This window comes from Euleptes europaea, chromosome 6 (genome assembly GCF_029931775.1).
Source record: "Euleptes europaea isolate rEulEur1 chromosome 6, rEulEur1.hap1, whole genome shotgun sequence".
Classification (NCBI taxonomy): Eukaryota; Metazoa; Chordata; class Lepidosauria; order Squamata; family Sphaerodactylidae; genus Euleptes; species Euleptes europaea.
In genome coordinates, this window is record NC_079317.1 from 8,482,390 (window position 1) to 8,501,523 (window position 19,134).

The 19,134-nt window shown below is 46.0% G+C and overlaps 1 protein-coding gene and 1 non-coding gene across 2 annotated transcripts; one reads left to right on the forward strand and one right to left on the reverse strand.

Moving 5' to 3' along the window:
• Positions 1 to 290: 290 nt before the first annotated feature.
• TRNAK-CUU (transfer RNA lysine (anticodon CUU)) lies at positions 291 to 363 on the reverse strand. Its single transcript has one exon. It is a non-coding gene; the product is annotated as a tRNA-Lys (tRNA).
• Positions 364 to 646: 283 nt separating this feature from the next.
• PSMA3 (proteasome 20S subunit alpha 3) lies at positions 647 to 15,637 on the forward strand. The gene is made up of 11 exons (XM_056852165.1): positions 647 to 691; positions 4,969 to 5,051; positions 7,391 to 7,514; positions 7,828 to 7,929; positions 8,107 to 8,180; positions 10,717 to 10,789; positions 12,136 to 12,201; positions 12,840 to 12,886; positions 13,955 to 14,022; positions 15,102 to 15,166; positions 15,521 to 15,637. Exons 1-11 carry the CDS (start codon positions 671 to 673, stop codon positions 15,563 to 15,565), a joined length of 768 nt encoding a protein of 255 aa, XP_056708143.1. The 5' UTR covers positions 647 to 670; the 3' UTR covers positions 15,566 to 15,637.
• Positions 15,638 to 19,134: the final 3,497 nt, after the last annotated feature.

Below are 19,134 nucleotides of genomic sequence, written 5' to 3' on the forward strand. Positions count from 1 at the left end.
AACTTTTGTGGACCAGATCCCACGCTGGCAGATGCTAACTGCCCTGGAATTATTACCATGGAACATGCAATCATCCTTACAACACCCCTGTGGAGTATGGCATAGGTACAGCTAAAATTAACAGCCCAATTGGAGCCTTCGATGCTTAATTTTAACCAATCTATTTCTGATATTAAGAACTGCAGCAGCATAGACAATGACGGTTGAATAGGGTAGAGCCTTGTCGATTGTTTCGCGAACTGTAGTTGCAAAACGACTAAATCAAGTTGACACACTAGGAAAAAACTAGCCGCCCAACGTGGGGCTCGAACCCACGACCCTGGGATTAAGAGTCCCATGCTCTACCGACTGAGCTAGCCGGGCGCTGTTTTCCACTCAGAAAGACACCTTCTTAATGGTCACTTTACGCATGCGCACTCCATGCTGAAAAAACCCACGCCTGGTTTCGGCGGCGGTGACTCGGCGCTCCTGAGAGTGCGCGCGCACACACGCATCCCAGCGGGGCTGTTCCGATTGGCCGGCGCGTCAAAGGAGGCGTCCAATGGGCGCGCGTGTTGTTGGACGGTGCCCGAGAACCGCGAGGGGGTGAGAGTCTGAGGGGCGAAGGAAGAGAAACGAAGGCCGGTGAGGGGCGGAACGACTCGGATCGGCTCCTGGGGTCTCCTTCGCCATGAGCTCCATCGGCACCGGGGTAAGCGAGACGGCGCGGGGCCGGGAGAGAGCGACATGGCCGCCGGAGTCCGTGGGCAGAACTGGGGAAAATCGGGGGCTTCTTCTCGCCTCTTCATCCACCCCCTCCCTTGGCTACATACGGGTCTGTAGGTGCAGCTGGGGGGAGGGGGTTTGCTCTCCTCCTACTGACGTCACCACAGGCGCTTACGGAACGAGACCGGGTTGGATGCTGAGTCACCCTGGAAACCGAAAGCGGAAGAAGCGGCGCGTGGGGAGGGGGGAAGGAGGAGGGAGGTTGTCCCGAGGATGCTCCAAAGGGGAGGTCTTGGGGGTGGATTGTTGTAATTGTGATTAGCTTCATTTCTAGTCCGCCTTTCTCACTGGGACTCAAGGCGGGTTACGGGTAGCCTGTGAACTCCTCGGCCGTAGCTCAGTGGCAGAGCTTCTGCTTGGCATGCAGCAGGTCCCAGGTTCAGTCCCCGGCATCTCCAGTTAAAGGCACTAGGCAGGTAGGTGATGTGAGAAACTTCTCTGCCTGAGACCCTGGAGAGCCACTGCCGGTCTGAGTAGATAATACTGACCTTGATGGACCAAGGGTCTGATTCAGTAGAAGGCAGCTTCATGTGTTCATGTGAGAGTCAAAACTGACAAAAGTGGTTTCAGAGGATAGCCATGTTGGCAGATTGAGCAGACCTACACATTGTTCTGAATGAGCAGACCTACACATGAAGCAGACCTACACATTATTCTGAATCAGACCCTTGGCCCATCCACGTCAGTAGATCGGCAGCGGCTCTCCTTGGTCTCAGGCAGAGGTGTTTCACATCACCTACTTGCATCACCTTTAATTGGAGATGCTGGGGATTGAATCTGGGGCCCTTCTGCATGCCGAGCAGATGCTCTACCACTGAACTATGGCCCTTCCCTTAAACATATGAAGCTGCCTTCTACTGAATCAGACCTTTGGTCCATCAAAGTCAGTATTGTCTACTCAGACCAGCAGCGGCTCTCCAGGGTCTCAGGCGGAGGTCTTTCACATCACCTACTTGCCTAGTCCCTTTAACTGGAGATGCCGGGGGTTGAACCTGGGACCTTCTGCATGCCAAGCAGATGCTCTGCCACTGAGCCACAGTCCCTCCCTATCTGTACAAATAGTCTGAATTGGTTATAAAGCAACTTCTCATAGGTGAGGTTTGGGAAAGGGTGAAACTTGAGGGCTTTTCTGTTAAAAAGCTAATTGTGTTGTGATAAGGTTGTTATTGAGGCATGTTGTGGCTTGGTGGTTCACATGAGATAATGGTAAGATGCTTTTTATTCGCAGAGTTGTTACAAGTGGCCAGTGCAGAAGATGTGAGTCACTCTTGAGTGGGTGGCATCTATCATTTACCGTGTAGGAACCATACCTTTTTCCACCCGCTAGTTGTCAGAACCATGGAATTTCTCCATTGGATTTACCTTGTCTTCCATACCTAGATAAGTTCTGTCTGGATACTTATTGTTTTTATGTTTGTGTCCTGATTCTGGGTCCATCCAAGGCCTTCAAGGATACATCTGTGATGCTGCAAGAACATCCCACAACCCAGACTCCTACTGTCCTCATGGTGTTTCTGAGAAATTAGACATGGTGGATCCTACTGGTTTATTCACTACATTGTTTGATATGCTAAAAGTGCTAACAAAATACCTTATTGATTTGGGGGGATGCGTCTTAATGTTAAGAATCCTGTTGACTTGCTGAATCTCCTGGAATAGGGTATTGTATAGAGTGTTAAACTAGGATCCTGGGAGACCTGGGGTCAGATCCCCACTTCTAACATGGAAACTTGCTGGTTGACTTTGGGCCATCACAAACTCGCCCTGGCCTACCTCACAGAGTTGTTGTTGTAGTAAGAAAATGGAGGAGGGGAGAACATTATTTTAAGCTGCTTTGAGTTCTAGCTGGGGAGAAAAGCAAGATATAAATAAATAAATGCATACTTGTCTCCAGATTCACACTGATTGTAACAGACAACAGATGTTGTGCAGTGGCAAGCTCCAGCAATGTTCTGACATACCTTTAATATCAGTTATAATAACATACACAATGTGTGGTGGAAAACAGGGGATTTTGGCAATGCAAAAAGGCAAGAGAGGTTTAGAGGTGGTTTGCCATTGCAGATGATGAGAGGGAGGGCATCTTGGCCATCGTCTGGGCATGGAGTAGGGGGTCACTGGAGGTGGGGGAGAGGTAGTTGTGAATTTTCTGCATTGGGCAGGGGGGTGGACTCGATGACCCTGGTGGTCCCTTCCAACTCTGTTTCCCTGGTATTCCTTGGAGGTCTCCCATCCAAATACTTGGCAAGGTTAGGGTTGAGACTGTGTGAATGGCCCAAGGTCACCCAGCAAGTTTCCATGGCAGAGTTAATTGTCTTAACGCTGAAAGAGAAATTTTTGGAAAGTTAAGAGCCCATTTTCTGTCATCTTGATTGGCCAGCAGAGGCTGCTGTCGGCCAGCATAAGCAAACGATCCCTAGGGACATTCTTGAACCAAGAACAGGAAAGAGAAGAATGGAATTTGCAAAGGTAATAGCATCACATACCATCATTATGAGCATAATTACTCAGAACAAATTCCATGTATTTTCAAATAAGACCCCAGGATTGCAGCCTTGTTCACCTGAAAGCAATTGTACGCATCTTGTTGTTTGGTTGCTTAAAATCTGTTCTCATGCACCCTGAAGAAAGACAGAATGCTAAGTGTAATGTTCATCCAGTGCCAATAATAGATGCAACTCCTTAAGGCAATACAGTATTAAAATTTGTGCAAGGAAATCAAGCGAAGATGCTTTCAAAAGTCCGTGTCGCTGATTCTGTGGTTCTCTAAAGCATAAATGGTAGCTAGACCTTAAGACACAGGATTCTGCCAATGAGAAACCACAGTCCTGTGTCTCCTCTCACTGTGACTTCTAGTGGTATATAAATCATGTGACACCCTTGCTCCACTTCAGCTGGCTGCAGTTGTGGGGATGGGGAGACTAGTGGCACAGTGTTCCTTCACGTGTGCCATTTTTGCTAAATTTCAGCAGGTGGATGAATGAATTGTGAGTTGCTCTTACTCACAGTAGCTGTGTAAAGGTCTGAGATGCACCTCTAGCAGCACGGTCCTACGTGGAGTTAATCCAGTCCAAGGAAATCTGTGGGCTTAATCTGCAGTAGCTGTACATAGAATTGCACTGTAAGATGCACAGATTTCTTCCTTAAGGTCTGTCTTGGATCACTGTGCTAAGCCACACCCTCTCACCAGTGTAAGGAGAGCAATTTTTTCTCTCTCAGACTACCTTGAAAGATACTACATGAGTCGATGCTACATGAGCACAGGGTGGAATGATTTGTGTCAAAGCAATTTAAAATCACAAAGGCCAATCACTGATTTGAATCTAACTTCCCTTGAGCACTTAAGGTATTCCTGAAATGAAAAGTAAATACTAACTGCAGAGATATACAATTTCCAGAATGTAAAGCCGTGGGATAAAGTCGTGTGTTTTTTAAATTGGGGAGTGGGGAATTGAAATATAGGCAATACTTTCCTATCCAACGTAAACCTGTTTTGTAGTTTTAGTAACACAAAACACATCTTTTTAAAACTTAGCATATAGATTTGTATTAAGTGTTATATTTATGGAAAGTATAAATATCCTTACTTTTCTACAAACAAAACATCAAATACAGATATTAAAGCAACAGTGAGCTACAAATTGCTGTGATCTATTTTAGCTATTTCACTCTTTCTGAAAGAGAATAATATTTCACAGAAGTATTTTTGTCTTATTTCCACTATAAAAGTTGAATGCCGTACATCTTAAGCAAAACCAAGTCTTAAAAACGGTTTTACTCATTCTAAAGGGGGAAAAATTAATAGTTTTTCCAACTCTTCCCCCAACCCCAAGTCCCAGAGGTGGGAGTTTTTTTTTTAACTTTCCAGGCATTCATATATCTACTGACAGTTTGATACAATCACCAAGGCATGTTGATTTAAATCTTGTGGCAGTAGCTGTTTTTATTGCTCTAGAAAATGCTATATTTAATAGTTTACTGTTGCTCATGATTCATAAGGTGGTAACGAACTTAACTATAGAAAACACATTGTATTTCTGATTCTTTTTGTGTTTGTGTATTAATGCTGAAAAAGAACTATGTACAACCTTTATTTGAACACCAAGCCAAGTAGTGCAGTAAGCTAATGAGCTCCATGTCTGCTATCTCTGGCTCCAGTTGTTTTCTTTTAAATTATTCAAAGTATGTGCTCATCTTTTACAGTATGACCTGTCGGCCTCTACGTTTTCTCCAGATGGCAGAGTGTTTCAAGTGGAGTATGCTATGAAAGCTGTGGAGAACAGTAGGTAGGAGTGATAACTATTTCCATTGTCTTGCCATTTCAAAATAATGAGAGAAGCAAGTTGTGGGACTATTATTATTATTGTGCAGAGAATTGTTCTTAATTTTTCCTCAAACAGCATGTGAAGCTGCCTTACCCCAAGTGAGACTGTAGGTCCACCTGGCCCAGAGCCGTTGTGTTCTGACTGGCCATGCTTTGCCAGGCCGCGGGATGGATATTGAATCTGGGTTTTCCAGTATATAAAGCACATACTTTATTGGTGAGCCGTGGCTCTTCCTCACTTGCATCTGCGTTCAAATCTCATAAATCCCGCGAGATTAAACATAGGGAGTGACACTGCTCTTGCAGCATGTCTACTTGGAAGAGACTCCCAATTGATTTCGTTTCCAAGTAAACACTGTGGCCTTACAACCTAATCTCGTGTTCACATTCATTCAAAAGAAGGTGCCTCTAAGCTCCGTCTAGACTGCAGTTTTGCTCTTTCAAAAGTCAGTCTGAGATAATTTTTCTATTGACTTCATTGTGAACAGGGCTGTACCTTTAGGTTGTTCCTCAGTCCTGCCAGATACATGATGCAGTTGGAGACAAAAAAATCTAAATATTAAACACACTGTTAAAATTATGCAAGAGGCTGTATGTGGTAGCTTGAGAGCCAGCGTGGTGTAGTGGTTAAGAGCGGTGATTTGGAGTGGTGGACTCTGATCTGGAGAACCGGGTTTGATTCCCCACTCCTCCACATGAGCAGCAGAGGCTAATCTGGTGAACTGGGTTGGTTTCTCCACTCTTAAACATGAAGTCAGCTGGGTGACCTTGGGCTAGTCACAGGTCTCTCAGCCCCACCTAACTTACAGGGTGTCTGTTGTGGGGAAGGGAAGGTGATTGTAAGCTGGTTTTATTCTTCCTTAAGTGGTAGAGAAAGTCGGTATATAAAAACCAACTTTTCTTCTTCTGGCCAGTCTCACATTATCCAGAGGAGAAGAACCAGTGTGGTGTAGTGGTTAGGAGCGGTGGACTGTAATCTGGAGAAATGAGTTGGTTTCCCCACTTCTCCACATGAAGCCTGCTGGGTGACCTTGGGCTGGTCACATTCTCTTTGAACTCTCTCAGTCCCACCTACCTCACAAGGTGTCTGTTGTTGGAAGAGGAAAGGAAGGCGGTTGTAAACCAGTTTGATTCTCCTTAAAGGGTAAAGAAAGTCAGCATATAAAAACCAACTCTTCTTCATAACAAACACAAGGGCTGTGAGGCTTCTGAATATGAGGCTGCAGGAAACTATTGTGATCTCATCTGTTTAGAAAATTATTATTATTATTCCAGTGGGTTTTCCTGGGTTCAAAATATTGTCGAAGGCTTTCACGGTCAGAGTTCATTGGTTCTTGTAGGTTATCCGGGCTGTGTAACCGTGGTCTTGGAATTTTCTTTCCTGACGTTTCGCCAGCAGCTGTGGCAGGCATCTTCAGAGTAGTAACACTGAAGGACAGTGTCTCTCAGTGTCAAGTGTGTAGGAAGAGTCAGAGAGGGGCTGGGTTTGAGCTGAGTACTGTCCTGCAGACGTAATGTGCTAATTAATTAATACATTATCTTGATACTTACAGGACAATGATTAGCACATTACGTCTGCAGGACAGTACTCAGCTCAAACCCAACCCCTCTCTGACTCTTCCTACACACTTGACACTGAGAGACACTGTCCTTCAGTGTTACTACTTCAGTGTTACTACTCTGAAGATGCCTGCCACAGCTGCTGGCGAAACGTCAGGAAAGAAAATTCCAAGACCACGGTTACACAGCCCGGATAACCTACAAGAACCAATTTTCCTGGGTTATTTTGTAATTCCACTTTCTGTTAAAGTGGCTTGGGTGTCCTACTTGGCATATGCATTGTTTTGACCAGACTGTTCTGTTTATGAAGGCACTTGTTTGACTAGGTTAGTGTCTTGTTACTGGCAGAAACTTGATGTAGGAACTGTCTTGTTACTGGCAGAGACTTGGTATAAGAACTGGCTTCCTCATTATTAAACTTGATTGCTTGATTGAGAGCCAGCATGGTATAGTGGTTAAGAGCGGTGGACTCTAATCTGGTGAACTGGGTCGATTTCCCTGCTCCTCCACATTAAGCCTGCTGGGTGACCTTGGGCCTCAGAGCTCCCTCAGCCCCACCTACCTCACAAGGTGCCTGTTGGGGAGGAGGAAGGTGATTAGAAGCTGCTTTGAGACTCCTTTCAGTAGAGAAAAGTGGGGTATAAAAACCAACTCTTCTTCCTTGACTTTTCTATTTACCTTCACACTAGAAAAGTGTCATAAATACTGTGAACTGATGGTTGTCACGGGGCTTCTTTTCAGTACAGCCATCGGGATAAGATGCAAGGACGGCGTAGTCTTCGGAGTAGAAAAACTAGTGCTGTCCAAGCTGTACGAAGAAGGCTCCAACAAACGTCTCTTTAACGTCGATCGACATGTCGGAATGGTGAGTCAGTCGGTGCTTCATGCCATAGGCCTTTAGCATGGTTATTACAAACACGTGGCCAAACATGTATGTCAGATCTCCCGTTGTTTAAAGAGGCCTTCAGATAATGCAGCTTTCACCCAGGAAGAGTGTCAGGCCTCAGCTTGTGTGGGTGGCAATACTAGTTTTTCCAGCTCTGGAAACTTGTGCTTGGTAATCACGTGGCTGATGTGAAGGATAACAAAGAAATGTTGCTTGGAGATAAACCGGGATGTTCGGTCTCTTGAGACTCTTGCTCTGACTTTCTTTTGAGACATGACACTCTTCATTTCAGGCTGTCGCAGGACTCCTGGCAGATGCCCGATCTCTGGCTGACATAGCAAGGGAAGAAGCGTCAAACTTCAGATCCAACTATGGTTATAATATTCCACTCAAAGTAGGTTTCTGCAGCTGCTGATAGCTTCCCTGTTACTGGTCAACGGCGCTTCTGCCTTGAACTACACGGAAAGGCGGGATATAAATGTTTTAACAAATCAGTCGAGAATTGATTACCTTTAGCTTTCAGTATTCTAAAAACCTTTCAATTTCTCTCCCCTCCCCCCATTTCCTTTAGCATCTTGCCGACCGAGTGGCTATGTACGTGCATGCCTACACACTGTATAGTGCTGTCAGACCGTTTGGCTGCAGGTACGTATGTATTTGAAACATTTACTAGTCGCCTTTTCTTGGTAGAGCATCTGCCTGGCATGCAGAAGGTCCCAGGTTCATTACATTAAAACTTTATTATGGTCCACGACTAACACAAACAAGTACAGGGAATAAACAAAAGGAATAAGATCAGTATACAACTGTACTCATGTAGCAACTGCCAACAAACATGGAATATACCAAACACAAACTGCAGTATAAACATAACCAATAAACCTATAAACAAATTTACAATTTGAAATTCTCCTTGACAAATACTAAAAATTTAAATCCTACCCAGAAACTTTAAAACTCTATCACTCTTTATGTCAAAAGGCCCTTTTTACTTTTTCTAAAATTACAGGCTTGGATACAAAATCGAGCAACCAGCCGAGTTGTAGGTCCCCGGTTCGATCCCCGACATCTCCAGTTAAAGGGACCAGGCAAGTAGGTGATGTGAAAGACCTCAGCCTGAGACCCTGGAGAGCCACTGCCGGTCTGAGTAGACAATACTGACTTTGATGGATCAAGGGTTTGATTCAGTATAAGGCAGCTTCATGTGTTCATGTGTGTCAATAAATGAAACGATAGAGACCACAACTGAAAATCTCCAACTAGGACTGCCTGTAAATAAAACTGAAATCAGTCAAATGCAGCCCCTGTATAAGATTGCCTTCAACTGCCTCCTGAACATTGAAGATGAGGGGGCCAGGCACATCTGCCCACAAAATGCACAACTAAAATAGCCTTGCAGCTCCTACTCAAGATACTGTGCTGGAGTTCTCGGAAGCTCTGAGGGAAAAGAAGTTCTGCATCTGGGGGTGGGGACGTTCTGCCACCTCTGATGGTTTTTAGGGATGACGCACACACACACAAAAAAGGGAAGCACCAAAACTGGCCTTAAAAGCACCAGGGAAGGAAAGAGAGACACGCCTCCCCTGGGTGCAGGAATGTGCTGCCTGGCATGTTTCCACATAGCGCTTTCCCCAAGGGCAGAAGTTCTTTTAATTCAAAAAAGACGCTTCCTCAAACTGCTCTGCAGAGTGACGCGGAAACTCACCAGAAGCATCACAGCACAAATCCGCCCTGGCAGAATCACTAACCTCTATGTGTGTTCACAGTTCAAGTATCAAGAAGGGTACTTGTTGGGCCTCTCTGGCCTCAGCGCGCACCTCTCTTCAGATGGGGCTCTGTTTAGTTGCCTGAACAAGGTTTGAGACCTCTCCATATGCTGAAGGGTGCACCATCTTTCACATCTTGCTGTCCCCAAGTTGTTTTCTGGTGTCTGACCTGGAAGAGCAAACAACCTTGGGCTTTCGATTTCTTTGCTGAAACATTGAGTCCGCCAGAAGCATTAAAGGTAAAGGTAGTCCCCTGCGCAAGCACCGAGTCATCACTGCCCCGTGGGGTGATGTCACATCCTAACGTTTACTAGGCAGACTATGTTTACGGGGGTGGTTTGCCATCACCTTCCCCAGTCGTCTTCCCTTTACCCCCAGCAAGCTGGGTACTCATTTGACCGACCTCGGAAGGGTGGAAGGCTGAGTCAACCTTGAGCCGGCTACCTGAAACCGACTTCCATCGGAATCGAACTCAGGTCGTGAGCAGAGCTTTTGACTGCAGTACTGCAGCTTTCCACTCTGCACAATGGGGCTCTGCCAGAAGCATTAGTTAATACTAAAATCAAGGATCTTGGGAGTCTGAGATGCAGCCATTGGGCAGCACTCCCCTGCTTCCCCAGACTCCTGGTTATGTACAGAAGAGTGGCAGAATTCCCCTTGCTGCCTGGCAGTATAAGGCAGATGGGGGGGGGGGGCAGTTAAACACATCCTGTGGGGAAACTGCTGCTTGGAAAATGGCCACTGCATTTATCCTGTCTTGCTTTTGCACTTAAGACTAACCGTGATTCATGGCTTATGACAACGATTTTCAGTACAACAAATGCAAATGATAAGAACTTAAGAAAGGTCGTGCTGGATCAGACCAAGGCCCATCAGGTCCAGCAGGCTGTTCACACAGTGGCCAACAAGGTGCCTCCAGGAAGTTCATAAACTAGATGACTGCAGCAGCTTTGTCCTGCCTGTGTTCCAAAGCCCCTAATAGAATAGGCATGCTCTTCTGATCCTGGAGAGAATAGGTATGCATCATGACTAGCATCCCTTTTTACTAACAGCTATGAATAACCCTCTCCTCCATGAGTGTGTCCACTCCCCTCTTACGATGTAGGACTTCTTGCACCATGGGCTGTATTCAACATTTTCCCCCCACAGGGGTGGGGTGGTTTTTGCAGATTCCCTCCTTCCACTGCGTGCACCCCACATTAATCACCATGCTATTCCTTGGGGTTCTGTCCCCCTTCCCCAAGGAACACCATTTCAGGGAGCTCGGCAAGCTCTGAGTTGGGAGAGGTGGGAACGTTGTGTTCTGCTGGCAGCATTTCCGCCAGCTGAACAGAAGGTGTGGGTTCAGCAATCTGTATGGGTTGCACCACAGTTCTCCTATGGCTGGTGAGCTGTTTTTTTCTTTTTCTTTCCAGCTTCATGTTGGGTTCGTACGACGAGGACGACGGCTCCCAGCTCTACATGATCGATCCATCGGGAGTTTCATACGTGAGCATTTTTTTTTAAGCAAACAGTCTCCTTCAGCGAATTGTCTGCTTGTGCTGGAACTCTGCCTCACATGGATGCCAGCATGGTGCAGTGGTTAAGAGCGGTGGTTTGGTGTGGTGGACTGTGATGTGGAGAACCGGGTTTGATTACCCATTCCTCCACATGAAGCCAACTGGGTGACCTTGGGCTAGTCTTAGAGCTCTCTCAGCCCCACCTACCTCACGGGGTGTCTGTTGTGGGGAGGGGAAGGGGATTGTAAGCTGATTTGATTCTTCCTTAAGTGGGAGAGAAAGTCGGCATATAAAGACCAGCTCCTCCTCTCCCTCTAGCAGACAAGAGTTTGAAGGCAGCAGGAAAAGAGGAAGGCCCAACAAGAGATGGATCGACTCTGTAAAGGAAGCCACGCCCCTCAGTTAGCAAGACCGGAGAAAGACTATTAAGTATAGGACATTCTGGAGGACATTGATTCACAGGGTCACCATGAGTCGGAAGCGACTTGACTGCACTTAACACACACAGACAAGGTGAAAGGGCCCATTTCTCTTTAAATTTGGATTAATTTAAAGCGGGGTCCCCAGCTTTTATGGACCTGCAATCACCTTTGGAATTCTGAAACAGAGCGGGTGCCACATATTCCACTTCTGAACTACTCCTACTGCAAAAAAAAGTTTCCTAATATCCAGCCGGTACCTTTCCACCCATAATTTATACCCATTCTTGCGAGTCCTATCCTCTGCTGCCAACAGGAACAGCTCCCTGCCCTCCTCTAAGTGACAGCCTTAAAATACTTCAAGAGAGCAATCCTGTCCCCCCCCCCTCACCTAGGTGCATATTAACCCTCTGATATATCGTTTGTATAGGCAGGGTGGAACAACTGCTAGGCGGGTCCACTTTGCTAGTCTCCCTTTCTCCTTCCCGGCAGTTTGAAAGCTGTTACGCTGCCCCGCCCTTGTCGCGACGGCCACCCCCTGCCTTCTAGTATGGGTTTTAGCTTAAGCCAAGCTGCTGCTGAGCCAACTCGGGTGCCTTTTGGGGACTGGGTTCTGGTCCCTAGTTCAGAAGCTCTTCTAGATAACCAGATCAACAAGGTATGAACAGGAAGCCGAGGTGAGAACCAGCCAAAGCAGCTTTATGAGAGAGACCACAGCTGCTGCTCCTGGTTTGGTCCTGATCTTTCATACCGAGGAGTTTTAAGGCTTCCCTGCTGAATGTGTGTTACGGTGCTTCTTGGCTTTGGCCTACACGTGTATTTGCAGATGAATCCTTTATGATGCTTCCTGAAGCGCTTGCATTTGAATGAAGTGAGCTCACTTAATTAGAGGGATTGCTGTTGGTGTCTTTCACAGGGTTACTGGGGATGCGCCATTGGCAAAGCGAGGCAAGCAGCCAAGACAGAGATTGAGAAACTTCAGGTAGGTTTGTGGTACAGCCGATAGGTTGCCAAATCGCTTCTAAGCAAGTACTATCGGCGTTGCCTTCGGAGGCCTGCGAAATAGGTGCCTACAAAGGCTGGGCAGCTGTTTCCAGGCATTCCAATCTCAGCTTTCTGCCCCTCACCCTTCCCCGGCCCAGACTTCCTTCAGTACAAAAACGCAGGCTCCCTCTGCTGTCAACTACCGCATACTCTGGAACTGCCAACTTTTCCAGTCAACCCCCAAAAAACAGAAGTGGAGAGAAAGTGTTGGGGAGGGGCCGTGGCTCAGTGGCAGAGCATCTGCTTGGCATGCAGAAGGTCCTAGGTTCAATCCCCGGCATCTCCTTTTAAAGGGACCAGGGTAAGTAGGTGATGTGAAAGACCTCAACCTGAGACCCTGGAGAGCCGCTGCCGGTCTGAATAGGCAATACTGACTTTGATGGACCAAGGGTCTGGTTCAGTATAAGGCAGCTCCATGTGTGTTCAAGAGCAATATTCCAGTAGAACCTTAAAGACTAGCAAAATTTCTGGTAGGGTATGAGCTTTCGTGAACTGTAGTGTAGGACAGCATGTAACTTCCTGTGTTTTTGCCTCTCCTATATGATCAAGCTCTAACCTTGTCCATTTTGCCTTCAGATGAAAGACATGACTTGCCGTGATGTTGTTAAAGAAGTTGCAAAAATGTAAGTGTTTTGGGGGGGGGTTGCCCATTCCTCATCCCCCAGTTGTGTTCATTGGGTGGCTCTCCCTTGGAAGAAAACCTTTCTGCTCCATCTTGAAAGAAAGATGGACTTTGGTCAGCTGTAACGTGTGCTGTAGTGGTTTAAGAATGTTGGAGTAGTATCTGGGAGACCTGGGTTCAAATCCCCACTTGTGCCATGGAAACTCACTGGGCGACCTCGGGCCAGTCACACATTCTCAGCCTACCCTACTTCACATGGTTGTCATGAGAATAAAATGGAAAGGAAAATAATATAAGCCGCTTTGGGTCTTCCGGCAGAGAAAGGCGGGGTACAAATAAATAAATGTTTCTGCCCCTTTAGACTGGGGGGGGGGGAGGAATAAATGTTTCTGCCCCTTTTGACTGTGTGGGGGAGGAAGAAGCCACTTAGAGGAAATAAACTAGACAGTTTTAAACCCAGATCCTAGCCCTATTGGAGCTGAAACCAGTTTGAGGGCACAATTCTTGCCCATAGTTTCACCTTTTAGGTTTATGTGCTTAATGCTTTTTTGTAGACCAAGACGTTAGTTATTTAAATTTAAAAGCCATACCTCAGAGCACACTAAATAAGCATATTTTCTATTTTGAGGGTGGATTCAGGTCTGGATTTGGTGTGGGTGTTGGTGAATAGGCTTGGATTTCAGCCAAGTGAGGCCTTTTTTTCTTTAAACACCCAACTATCCAATTCCTTCTGACTTGGAAAATATCCTTTTGAACACCAAAACATTTCTCCACTGTGAATAATTGAGTTGCTAAACGCTAGTCCTGTGATTTGAGCTTATTGAAGGTAGTAATTTAGAGCTAAAAGTAAATTGAGCCAAGAAATTCTGAGATGCAGACTCTTTAATTTTGCAATAAATTCCTGTGCACTTGTCTAAAATTTCTAAATTTGCTGGTTTCAGATTACGTGAAATGTTATTGATTTGCTTAATTTCTTTCCGAAGCTGCAGGAGAGGTGGTAATCCCTATTTTGCTTGTTCACAAATCAGTGGCTGATGGCTGTTCTCATCTCCCCTTTCATTTTTTCCAGAATTTACATAGTCCACGATGAAGTAAAAGATAAAGCTTTCGAACTGGAACTCAGCTGGGTTGGCAAAAGTACGTATCGCTTGTATCTTGTCTGTTCCATTGCTTCTAATGTTGACTGGGTTTTTGTTTGTGTGTGTAAAAATAACCAGTTCAAAGTGTAGCTATAGCTTGGTGGGAAAGTGCTGTCGAGTCACAGCTGTCTTATGGCGACCCCTTATGGGGTTTTCACGGCAAGAGCTGAACAGAGGGGGCTTTGCCATTGCCTGCCTCTGCATAGTGACTCTGGGATTCCTTGGTGGTCTCCCTGCTTAGCTTCCAAGATCTGATGAGACTCAGCTAGCCTGGGCTATCCGGGTCAGGGTAGTCATAGCTTACCCTTGATATTTAAAGCAAAGGGTGACTGATTCATGATAGGCAGTATTTAAATGCCCGCATGGTGTAGTGGTTAAGAGTGGGGGTTTGGAGTGGTGGACTCTGATCTGGAGAATCGGCTTTGATTCCCCACTCCTCCACATGAGCGGCGGAGGATAATCTGGTGAACTGGGTTAGTTCCCCACTCCTACACACAAAGTTAACTGGGTGACCTTGGGCTAGCCACAGCTCTCTTAGAGCTCTCTCAGCCCCACCTACCTCACAGCGTGTCTGTTGTGGGGAGGGGAAGGTGATTGTAAGCCAGCTTGATTCTTCCTTAAGTGGTAGAGAAAGTCGGCATATAAAAACCAACTTTTCTTCTTCTAAAATCTTCAAGGTGCTGCTGTACAAAAAATAAGACAATTCATGTTCCGAGACACAAGCTAGCACATCTGATTACAAAGAGCATATCACCGCAATGTTTGTAGTCTATATTGAGATGGATTGAAACAAAGGTCACCATACGGAAGTAGACACATTTTAAAGATTTCAAAGTGCCAATCCTTCTTGCTGATAATGCCTTTTCTTTGGCTTGCCATGTGCAGGTGGAGTTCCCAGCTGAACAGTATTGTCATTTAGGCATTCGGCTGGTGTGTGTGCTTGTGTGAAGAATATTTTGATATTTTATAGTGCTATCATGTATTACATGAAAAATACGATTAACGTTGAATGCAGCTTTAAAAGCGATAGCTAAGAGTAAAAAAATAATCATATAATCAAAAACTGTAAATTCACAGTAACGAAAGGAAAACATGAAGTTGTCCCAAAAGACATTAAGGAAGAAGCAGAGAAATATGCCAAGGTAAGCTCTGAAGTAATCCCCATTTTGCCATACTTTGCCTAGACAAGTCCCAAATACTTTCCTGGTTTCTTAAGGAGGGTGGGAGGAATGTCCTTTTGATTCCTCCCAGAATAACTGGTTGGCAAAAGATGAAGGGATCCAGGTCAAAATCCTTTGTGTTAAAATACCAGTTAGACCCACTGGAGAAGTAACTTCGAGCTGCTTTAGGACTTGCACCTTTGTGAAGTAGGTACTTGTAACCATGCCCGATGTCTGACCACAAACTTTCACCCCACAAATTGTGGAGATTTGGATGGGTGTAACTTCTCACCAAGCGGAAGGACCTGATCTTTTAATTGCTTTTTTTTTTCACAGGAGTCTCTAAAGGAAGAGGATGAATCAGATGATGAAAACATGTAACACATTGTAACTTTAAGACACAAATGTTTTACGGCAAGCTGTTTATTAATTGCCATTATGTATGTGCTGGACTTGCACTAAAATAAATTTTTTCCAGTTGCTGTTTGTCAAAGGGCATATTTGATTCTTAGTCCAAGGGCTCAGCATGGGGAGGAAGCCAGAATATATTGGCTAGGATATAAAGTCATCTGCTTATCATATGACGGTGGTCCCCAGCCTTTTTGGTATAATGACCCACTAGGACTAGGATCTTGGACTCAAGTTCAAATCCCCACTGTGCCATGGAAGTTTTCTGGATGACCCTGGGCCAGTCATACCCTTTCAACCTGACCCACCTCACAGAGTTGTTAGGATAAAACAGGAGGAGGGGAGGGTGATATAAGTGGGCATATATACCTCAACATATAGCTGTAGTTTGCTCCTGCGGAGTGAAAATTTCAGTAGGAGTAAATACTGCTGTCCTAAGATGGTAAATGTGACTACAGCCATAAGAACCTGCATAATACCTGGGACATGCTTCATGGGATGATCATCTGTATCAGGCCAAGAAGCCCCACTTGGTTTACACAGTGGGGAAAAGATGTTGTAAGCTGTTCTCGGTCCCCCTTGTAGGAAAAGGGGGAAGTTAAATATCTAAATAAAAGCTGTGAGGAGTAGAAGAGTTGGTTTTTCTATGCCGACTTTCTCTTACCACTTAAGGGAGAATCAAACCGGTTTACAATCCTTCCCTTTCCTCTCCCCACAACAGACACCCTGTGAGGTAGGTGGGGCTGAGAGAGATGTGACTAGCCCAAGGTCACCAAACTGGCTGCATATGTAGGGGTGGGGAAACAAATCCAGTTCATCAGATTCCCCACTCCTCCACATGAGCAGCAGAGGCTAATCAAGCCTGGTTCTCCAAATCAGACTCCACTGTTCCAAACCACTGCTCTTAACCACTACACCATGCTGGGATGTCGGGATTCTTGGGGGGGGGGGAAAGGCTTTCAGGGGTTGTTTGCTATTGGCTGCATTTTTGCCTGTCTTTCACAGGAAGGAAAGGATAGATGACCCCCCGCCCAGGACAACCAAGTTGCAGGCTTTCACCTAGAATGATCCATAGTTAGGTCAACATCAAATACAAGATGCCTTATCATTATTTAACTTTATAGCAATGGAATGGTTGAATTTCCTCCCTGCATCTGTAGGTGTTTGTGTGTAGGTGATTGTGCCCTGTAGGTGTTTCTTAAAATAACAGGTCTCGGTTCTCTCAAGTGCTGGCTTGTAAAAGGTAAAGGTAGTCCCCTACGCAAGCATCAGGTGATGTCACAGCCTGACGTTTCCTAGGCAGACTATATTTACGGGCTGGTTTGCCAGTGCCTTCCCCAGTCATCTACACTTTATCCCCAGCAAGCTGGGTACTCGTTTGACCGACCTCGGAAGGGTGGAAGGCTGAATCAACGTTGAGTCGGCTACCTGAAACCGACTTCCGTCGGGATCGAACTCAGGTCGTGAGCAGAGCTTGGACTGCAGCATTCCACTCTGCACCATGGGACTTGGAGCTAGACTAAATTTGCCACTAACGGAAGACCCTTTTGTCAGTAGAACAGAACCTTCCTGCCTCCTTTCATCCTGATGCAGCCCACTGGTCTCCTGGAAACGCTGTTCCTAGGTGCCGGGATCCTCAGAAACCGTTATCGGGGCAGATAGAGGCTCGGCAGCAGGAAGTGGCAATTACTGCTCCCTGTCTTGTTACTGGGTTAAATGCAGCCCAAATTTTCCACTATCTAGAAGAGGAATTAATTGTAAGCAGAACATTTTTGCATCTCTTGCAAAAGAGTTTTATTGTGGGCGTAGATTGCATATTGCGCTGGCCTGACACTATTGGCAAGGGCATCCCATCATGGCGGTTATGAAGCAATGAGTCTTTGGGCTCCTGCATCTAGAAAGGCAAAGTAGACCGGACACTATTCAGGGATGAACATGTGCTCTCTATATATCTAATTCCCAAATGTGCCTCCTGCCTGCAGATACTTAAACCCGCAGATACAGGGCACACTCACCCCAAACAGATGTTTCTTCAAACTTGGGGTACTCCCTAAGTTTGTTTTTTTAGTTTTCAGATTTTTCTGCAAACGGAACAAAAAAAAAAAAATAGGGGGTTGAAATCCCCCCCCCCGATTTAAAATAGCAGTGTCTGTGCATGTTGAAGTGGGGGTGGCCACCACAGGGCCCACGCTGAGCCTGTGGTTGAGGGGAATGGGTCCCCCCAAGTTTTGCGGGGCCCCACTTGTCGTATTCTAATAGTCAAGTGTGGCCCAAACTGCAGTCAGAATCACACTGACTGTACAATGTATAATTCTGCAAACTTGGGGGACCCCCAGGTTTGCAGAAAAATCTGAAAACTTTAAAATATATTGGGGGGGGGAGTTTAAATCCTAAAAAAGCATGTACAGGAGAAAAGGGGCTGTGGCTCAGAGGTAGAGCATCTGCTTGGCATGCAGAAGGTCCCAGGTTCAATCCCTGGCATCTCCAGTTAAAGGGACTAGGCAAGTAGGTAATGTGAAAGACCTCTGCCTGAGACCCTGGAGAGCCACTGCTGAGTAGACAATACTGACTTTGATGGACCAAGGGTCTGATTCAGTATAAGGCAGCTTCATGAGTTCATGTGTTCACAGGCAATGCTTACTGTTGTTCTGGAGAGCTGGCAGCTTCTAGGCAATGCAGCTGCCACACCCAGGGACCACAGGTGGCTGCAGAGGCTTGTAGCTTTGGGCAGGGGGGGGGGAGATGGTGTCCCCCCCACAAGTTTCGTGGGCTCCCATTTGTAACTTTCCATTACTCCCTTGTGCAAGAGGTTACTACAGGTGAAGCTTGGAGTCTATCCGCTGTGGGGGTTCTGGTGTGGTCAAAATCCACTGTGGGGTTTTTTGTGTTGGTCAAAATCCTGCAACAGGAAATACTTGCTTTGGAAGCTGGCAGGTGACACAAACGCTGTGGCTCAGCCAACCAGTTTCATTGTTCACGCTGTTTGCCACTTCCTCTTTATCGTCACATGCTTGCAAAGTTGTACACAAGGGCACGCCTGCATTTTATGACTACCTCCGCAGTCAGAGGCCAGTCACCACCACCTGTGAGTGTGCCAACTCCTAAGGTATGTTTGGGCTTAAGTATAACTTCATAGTCACCATCACTGAAAGCACGGAAGAATCCTGGTCTTGATTTACTACAGTTTCAAATGAGGGAAATTCCGAACAAGTTTTTCTCCCTTTTTTCTCCCAACAATTTCCCCCCCTCCCATATGGGGTCGCGTAACGGAACATGGGGGTCGTGAAAAATCTGGCAACAGTAAAAGGTTTGATTTATTATCAGTAAATGTTTTATTTGTATATCTATTTTATAAACCTATATACCCGGGGCCGCGTAAAAATTTCTCGGATTTCAAGGATTCCGGAAGGGTAAAAGGGTTGAAAAACGCTGATCTAGACTCAACCTGAGCAGAACACAAAAGCGATCACAGCCGTATTAACGCACACGTGGACATCAGATCAGGTGTTGCACTTCTGCTGTTGGGAAGCAGCAGTTATTAG